This window comes from Gobio gobio (genome assembly GCF_949357685.1).
Source record: "Gobio gobio genome assembly, chromosome: 3".
In the NCBI taxonomy this organism is placed as follows: domain Eukaryota; kingdom Metazoa; phylum Chordata; class Actinopteri; order Cypriniformes; family Gobionidae; genus Gobio; species Gobio gobio.
The window spans coordinates 25,144,694-25,153,055 of NC_137099.1; the positions used below are offsets into that span (position 1 = coordinate 25,144,694).

Consider the following 8,362-nt stretch of genomic DNA (forward strand, 5'->3'; position numbering starts at 1 on the left):
ATAGGGTTTTTAAGAATGGCATGCACTGTACAAAGCTCCTAGATTGCATTACATTTTCAAAACTTTTGTGGTGTTTTTGTCAACTGTAATTTTTTTTCCCCGAAATGTTTCATCAGCCGAATATTTGGCATGTTGATCAACTACAGTACAATCCACTGAACACACAGGTGCAAAAACTATAAACCTCACTGGGAATCTTGCAGCATTTATTTATCTATGATAATGTAATTTAATAAATAAACTGATCTAAACTTGATGTAATGTTACCATAATGCTTAAAATTCTGCTATAATAAATTGGTATACGATAAAAAACAAAAGTGAGCAAGTTATTTTATTTATTTTTTGTAATGAAAAAGGTGTTAACTGCCCTTCACTAGCATTCTTCTTCTGGTGTGTCGGAATGTGACACCAAATATGAATATGTGCATATTAAAATTCCATGAATAATATTTGAGAGCAGAGGGGATATCCAGTGACTAAGGTAAATTTGAGCCTTTTCGTTACACATAGCTATCATGTGGCTTGAAATATAGAGCAAAAATACATTCACTGCTATTATTTTTTATGTAATTTATTTATGCATAATTGTTTTGCTTTTTTGTAGTATTTTGTGTTCTGTTTTTTTAATTTTCAGGCTTTGTCAGCCCCAAATTACCAGTACATTTTTAATAGAAAACGCAGCATGAATATTTTGCTAAAGTTCCTTTTGTGTTTCACACAAGACAGCGATATGTTGTGTTTTGAAACCATAGACAGGAGAAAATGGTCGACAATAGTTGAATGTTAAAACCATAAACCACCATTTTTTTTAAACTGTAGCCATTTAAACAAGCTAATAAATACACTGTTTCCATGCAATATGAACTAATTGTGAGTGTAATGGGTAATTGAAAGAACGTCTTTGCTGGGTCTAAAAATGCAATTTATTTCAAATTACCCTTCTCTTTGTTTTTGTTTTCTTATAAAGTGCATCTCTTTTCTAGTAGTTCCGGAACCTATTTTCATGTTTCCATTTTATCTAAATTACTGAAAATGAAAGGCACATTTCAGGATCCACTTATTATTGTTCTTTGTTACAATAACGTCCACTTTATTAAGTTAAGGCAACTACTAAACTACTCTAAATTAATATCTGATAGATAGTCAACACAAAAAGATGCATTACTTAAATGTACATTTTTCAATGCTGACTCACTATTCTAGTCTGATCATAAACACTCTTTTTTTTACTTTTTTGAAAACCTGTAATTAAATTAATCATCAGCGCCACCCAATGGTGAGAAACAGGCTGTTACTGTCAAAAGAATATTTGATGGAGACAAAAAAAGAAACAATTCATCAGAATAATTTCATTTAAGTTTCATTTGCCATCACATTCACAAAACAAAATCTTTGCCATTAAGAGCTAGGATTTACAGTAATTTGACAATAAGATACAAAGCATCACTAATGCAGACGGTGGTAGGTTATTGGCTTGGTTTGAAGGGTTTTGATTACCATACATCATATTGATCATAACGTCGGTGTAGCTTCAGTTTTTCCATCTGCAGTAATGAGTTGCATAAGAGTACCTGAAGGAGGTCTGTTCTCTCCTGTAGTCCACTTATAGAACAGCCTAGAATGCAGGAAATGCATCATAGCTTTGTCCACACACACACATCAACCTACACAATCACGTAAAACTACAGATGCTCCCAATTATACACACTTACTCTGTTATGTACTCTAGTGGTGTCCAGGAACTGACATCAGCATCTGGCATGAACTTTCTATTCATGGGTGTATCCAAAGTCACTCTAAAAGGAGTAATTAGTCATCTCTTTAAAAAACAGAAACATTTGCATGGATGTAAATTAGTTACTTAGCATGATGTTCTGCATCCTTACGGGAGTATCGCTACTGCAGCAGATCCCGGAGGAAGACCGCTATTTGGCCCGCTCAGACTTTGGCACAACTGATGTACTGCTGCCTTAGCCATACCATAACCAATGCATCCTACAGTGACAATGAGAGAGAGAGAGAGAACTGTACAGATACTGCTATATACACACACACACACACACACACACACACACACACACACACACACACACACACACACACACACACACACACACACACACACACACACACCACACACACCACACACACACACACACACACACACACACACACACACACACACAGTACAGTGCATCCGGAAAGTATTCATAGCGCTTCACTTTTTCGAAAAAAAAAAATTATGTTACAGCCTTATTCCAAAATTTATTTTTTTCCTTAATTGGCTTTATGCACAGCTGCACTACTTCCTGAACTTCAGCCAGCTCCTTTGTTTCCTGTCTGCCATTATTGGACAAACTGATTAATCCAGGTGTGCCTGACCTCTGTAGTAACAACAACAATAATCAGACACACCTGTATTAATCAGTTTGTCCAATAATGGCAGACAGGAAACAAAGGAGCTGGCTGAAGTTCAGGAAGTAGTGCAGCTGTGCATAAAGCCCATTCTCCAAACAATACCCCATAATGACAACGTAAAGAGTTTGCTTAAAATCTTTGCAAATTTATTCAAAATAAAAAACAGGTAAGAAAAATCACATGTACATAAATATTCACAGCCTTTGTCATGACACTCAATTTAGCTCAGGTGTTCCTGTTTCCGTTGATCATCCTTGACATCTGTGCTAAATTCAGTTGATTGGACATGTTTGGAAAGGCACACACCTGTCTATATAAGGTCCCACAGTTAACAGTGCCTGTCAGAGCACAAACCATGCCATGAAGTCCAAGGAATTGTCTGTAGACCTACGAGACAGGACCTCCGAGACAGGATTGTGGCACAGATTTGGGGAAGGGTATAGAAACATTTCTGCAGCATTGAAGGTCCCAATGAGCACAGTGGCCTCCATCATTTGTAAATGAAAGAAGTCTGGAACCACCAGGACTCTTCATAAAGCTGGCCGTCCTGGCCAAACTGAGCGAACTAGGGAGAAGGGCCTTAGTCAGGGAGGTGACCAAGAACCCGATGGCCACTCTGACAGAGCTCAGCAAAGAAGAATGGGAGGAACTGCCCAAAATAGGTGTGCCAAGCTTATAGCATCATACTCAAAAAAACGTGTGGCTGTAATTGGTGCCAAAGGTGCTTCAACAAAGTATCGAGCAAAGGCTGTGAATACTTATGTACATGTGATTTTTATTCTGTTTTTTATTTTTAATACATTTGCAAAGATTTCAAACAAACTTCTTTCACGTTTTCATTATGGGGTATTGTTTGTAGAATTGAGGAAAAAAATATGAATTTAATCCATTTTGTAATAAGTCTGTAACATAACAAATGTTGATTGGATGTATGGATGGATGGATGGTGCCAGTCATTGATGCTGATTGGTCAATAGCTGTGATTTATTTACGATAAAGCAGGACTATGACTGCTTCACCAAGCAGGGGCCAGTTGCATAAACATTGCTGCTATGTTAAGACTGTCTGACCAACTAGCAATTGGTTAGGGCTAATTCATCTTACTTTTTGGATTCAAATTATACCAATCTACCTTTTTATGTAACTGATTTAAAAAAGTTAGAAGGAAAAGTCCTTGAAGAAAGAAAAATGTATGACTAACTTGTAAGACTAGTCTATGAAGTTTGTGCAACTGGCCACAGATCTGTGCATAGATATGTATACATAGATGCCACATTTAACTGCTCCAGACATGTCTGCACGCCTGCCATCTTGGAACAGTCAGCGTGTCGTCACTCACAGTAAGAATCAATGATACCAAAACATTGCGCAGCTTCTGGTTCCGCCGAGATTTAAATACCTGATGAAATGGGAAAACCTTCCACAGGTGAAAATGTGTTGGTTTGTGTTTTTATATGCATTAACTCAATATTACAGGTTTTTACTATGGTAACTTTTTAATGTTGTGTTAGCTGATGTCTTCGTCCTGTTGTTTTGTGTTAGCAAAATCATCTGCTGAAGTTTACTGCAAATGTAGATATTGATACAAATTTATCTTGAATGTTCACAGACCGGATTTGACCATTCCACTGCACAAAAACTACCGGTAGCAACGTAAACAATCTATATACTGTCAAAACTGTTCCATGTAACTGTTCCATTATCATTCTAATAATTGAACGGCCCGGAGTCAATTATTCCGCTTATACTACGGTTACCACACCTCAAGACATCGATCCGATTATATATTTAAAGGGATTCGTCCGGTTTTTGTACTTAAATCGCTATTGTGAGTAGGACTATTTCTTCCGCGTCTCATCCAACAGCTCTTTTGCTAGTTCCGAAACGTCATTTTAAAGCTGTTAACGAAGGCTTGAGCCGTTGATAGCATTCTACTGCAGTTATTAATAAAGTTATTAGAAAGAGAATGAGAGCGACAGAGAGAGAGAGAGAGAGAGAGAGAGAGAGAGAGAGAGAGAGAGAGAAAGAAAGAGCGCTTGTGTGAACTAGGCTCCCTCTGTGCGTCTCTAAACAGCGCTGTTATTACCTCGCTAGTGAAAAAATGTCACGTGTAGCCTTTAAGTTGCTCCACTATATAGGCTAACTGATCAAATCGTCAGGGCAGCGCTGACAGCTTTTTGTGCAAACTGTAGTGCGTGTGCGAGCATGTGTGATTTCAGTAATGAGACAGAAAAGCTTGCCTTTGTTGTTTTTCATCTGGACTGTCTAATACTGCTGCCGCCCAGTTGTTGAACGTTTTATATTCACTGTAAATATTAAGATTTACTTTAGGAAAATCGTCTGTCATATTGTTGTTTTTTAGTCCTGTAATTTCCGTTATTACAGTTAACTATGCGCAGTGATATGGAACTGTAATGCGGTCAAGAGAGCTGCCTGGAACTACGTTCGCTGTGCGTCTCCCAGAAAATAACTGCACACCTCAGAACGTTCATCAGCCAATCAGATTCAAGCATTCAACGGCCCCGTAGTATAAGTATTATATATTTCAGCATAAGTAATGGTTCATTATTTATTTAATTAAGTATAAGTGACCCCTGCTGCCGTTATGTCTGTCATTCACAATTTTGAGGCAATGGCTGCCCTTCCCCTTTTTAAAAAAAGTTCTTGTGTGATAGATACGCTTGTGTGTGTGTGGAGGGAATATTATTTAAAAGCTTTCTGCTTCAGAAAAGGTACTGTATGTTCATCAAGTTATACCGTTTAATGACTATTCTTAGGCGAACTTGTGCTGTGTTGCGAACATGAACATTTTCTCATGCTGAGAGACAAGCATATGTATGTATGTGAGGAAATATCATATATTGTGTTAAAAATAATGACACTGGTCATGAGAACAGTTCCATGAGATGAGGTTCTCTTGCCATTTACAGTCACAATCAGGGACTATTTTTCTGGCGGAAGGATGGAATTTAATGATTTTGCTTCAAAAAAATGATTATTGTGAGGTAACCATTTTATAAAAGCAATAAGGTTAGAGAGGCCGAAGGCACTCCGCTTTGTGCTTAACTACGCCCTTCAGACGTGACTGTATTCACAGTATATGCATGGCCTCTCGTACCTTATTGCTTACGTATATATATATATTTTAAACATATTTTTAAAGCTACTCTAAATGTCAGGGAGTAAATACAAGCATACATACCTGCTGTTGGACCCAGTGCTGCTTTAGCCCCCGCCAGTGTGAGCAAACCCCCCTCTCTCAGGTGTTTGGTTGCTAGGTGACTGCAAATTGTGGAGGTCCACACACTCTGCTTCCACATCAGATCAGCATTCTTATACAGAGCTGAGGCACATAGAATACATTCATATATAAACTAATATAATAATATAACTGAAAATGCTCACTTCTAGGACAGAATTAGACTTAAGGGATTAGCGCCCCCTTGTGACCATACTGAGGATGCAATTCATTTCAGAAAGCAATAACAAAAAGATACATTTTGCATAGGTAGAATGTCTATGCATTTTATATATTAGATTTTATGTCTGGCCTCTGTGTGTGCATGTATTAAGTATGTACTAACTTTTGGCCTTGGCGCTGCCTCCTGCCCAACCTCCAGCCACACACAAGATAGCATCAACTTTATCTTCACCTAACAGCTCACCGACATCAGCGGTCACCTAACGAAAATATATAAAAAAGAAAGACAGAGATGTAACATGTTTGAGTACAACATACAATATTACAAATCAAAAGTATGTTGATCCTTGATTAGAGACAGACAAATAATTCAGTCAACGTTTGGGAATTACATGAATCACCTTTATCGATATCCACGGCCATTAAGTCAATTAAAAGACATGGTAGTTACACAATCTTACAGCCTTATTAAATAAGTAATAGACATGCTCTTGCTCGCTCGCTCTCTCTCTCTCTCATACACACACACACACACTGCATGCAGAATTATTAGGCACGTTGATTTTCTGATCATATTTTTTTCCCAGGCACATTTGACCAATTCCAAACCATATAGGTTTTGGGAGTTCTTTTTTAGTCCATCTCTTCAAAACGGACTTCAGGATAGGAGATGGACCAAAAATGAACTCCCAAAACTTACTGCCAGATTCTGGAAGATGAATTCTTCAAACAGTGGCACAAGAGGATGTGGTGCTGGTCCTTCAAGAGTCACTCTCAACCTATCTGTATTCACAACACTTCATGTATTTTACAACACTTCATCTTGTGATTTTTATTAATTGGGGGTCATTTTTTAGGATTCTTTACCTAACTTCAGTCTGAGATCCTGACACCTTGCACTTCTGAAAACTCGAGGTACAGTAGGTTGCAGTTCTGGAAAATGGTGGCGCTTGAAACTAAAGGGTTCCTGATGGTTTCACACTTAATTCTTCACCTTAATTCTTAATTATTTTGCAGTTAACATGCGTCTTTTCTTTTCAAGCTGTTTTTTGTGTCACCCTGCTGACCCAATGAGCATTTCACGGTCCAATGGTCATGCCTTAACTGCAATTTCTAGTATTGCATTAGTATTGCATCCTTCTCATGGGCATTTAATACATTTAGACTTTTCATTTTTTTGCTCATTTTATCTTTAAAAGAAAACATGCCTAATAATTCTGCACACCTGAATATAAGGGTTTTTTCATTTTCAGCCTTCATGAACAATTATATATCACTTATAAATGATTAAATACAAAATGAGTAGTACTTATTAAGATTAATGTGGTTTGGAATTGGTAAAATGTGCCTGGAAAAAAAATTTTATCAGAAAATCAACGTGCCTAATAATTCTGCATGCGGCGCACACACACACACACACACACACACACACACACACACACACACACACACACACACACACACACACACACACACACACACACACACACACACACACACACACACACACTTGCTTGTGAAAATATATAAACCCCTTACTTTTGCTGCTGCCTTATGTTAAACTACTTTAAATTACCCTTTTTTCACATTAATCTACACTCCATACTTATTTCAGTTTTTCTTTTTTAATACATTTGCTAAGTTGCTAACAGAACAGTACATGCAGAAACATTGCAACACATCAGACTTTATATTTACATTCATGCAGATGCTTTCATCCAAAGCCACATACATTAGTTGAAGACACTTTAATCAGTTCACGGATTCTCTGGGAATCAAACCCATGACTTTGGTGTTGCTAGTGTCATGCTTCATAACTGTCTCACATTAAATGTACCTGGCTGGCTTGCTCAGTGAAGGATTCAGACATCTTAACTGTAACATTGGCATTGGCTTCATCATTGGCATTGAGATCTATAGAGGCAACCCACTGTAAATTACAAAACACAGAGCTGAAAATACATTATTACGACCTTATTGACACATGACAGGCAACAAGAAATGCAATGTGTTAGGTATATTTAATAAGAAATGTATGACACTGGTAGCTATGACAAATAAATTAATAATTAACAACATTAATGGTCATCATCACTTAAACGCATGTAGCATGTCTGACAAAATGAAAAAGCTATTTATGAACAATTACGTGAACTGTCTTTTGGGTTGAAACAACTTACCCAGTTTTTAGCTCTGAAGTATTGTACACATGCAGACCCCAGAGCTCCTTTTCCTCCGTAAACAATCACTTTATGGGCTGCCATGCTGTTTCTTTCATCAGAAGCACATGAGACCGTGTTATGCAAAAGAAAATTATAACATGCGCCCCCTCGTGGAAAAGATGAGAGGAGCAACCAGAATTGTTCTAGAGTTGGTTGTTCAAACTTTTTAAATTCTTGTATGAATTTATCATCACTTTTAAAACAATATTTTTTTTCTCCCATTTAAATGTTTGAAAACATGTCACTAAGAGCATTATGTCAAATTCGAACATCGCAACATATGTAATACTCAGTTTGAC

At 37.4% G+C, this 8,362-nt stretch overlaps 1 protein-coding gene across 1 annotated transcript; it reads right to left on the minus strand.

Moving 5' to 3' along the window:
- Nucleotides 1–346: 346 nt before the first annotated feature.
- On the minus strand, nt 347–8,162 carry qdprb.1 (quinoid dihydropteridine reductase b, tandem duplicate 1). Its single transcript, XM_079811729.1, has 7 exons — nt 8,022–8,162; nt 7,679–7,771; nt 6,005–6,101; nt 5,623–5,763; nt 1,889–1,997; nt 1,715–1,798; nt 347–1,617 (listed from the first exon to the last, which is right to left on the minus strand). Exons 1-7 carry the CDS (start codon nt 8,103–8,105, stop codon nt 1,515–1,517), a joined length of 711 nt encoding a protein of 236 aa, XP_079667855.1. The 5' UTR covers nt 8,106–8,162; the 3' UTR covers nt 347–1,514.
- Nucleotides 8,163–8,362: the final 200 nt, after the last annotated feature.

Coding starts and splice junctions, on each gene's coding strand:
- qdprb.1 (XM_079811729.1), bottom strand. CDS start 8,105: ATGGCAGCCCATAAAGTGATTGTTTACGGAGGAAAAGGAGCTCTGGGG. Junction 5,764..6,004: donor AGGCAGCGCCAAGGCCAAAA/GTTAGTACATAC, acceptor TATGTGCCTCAG/CTCTGTATAAGAATGCTGAT. Junction 1,799..1,888: donor GCTGCAGTAGCGATACTCCC/GTAAGGATGCAG, acceptor TACTCCTTTTAG/AGTGACTTTGGATACACCCA.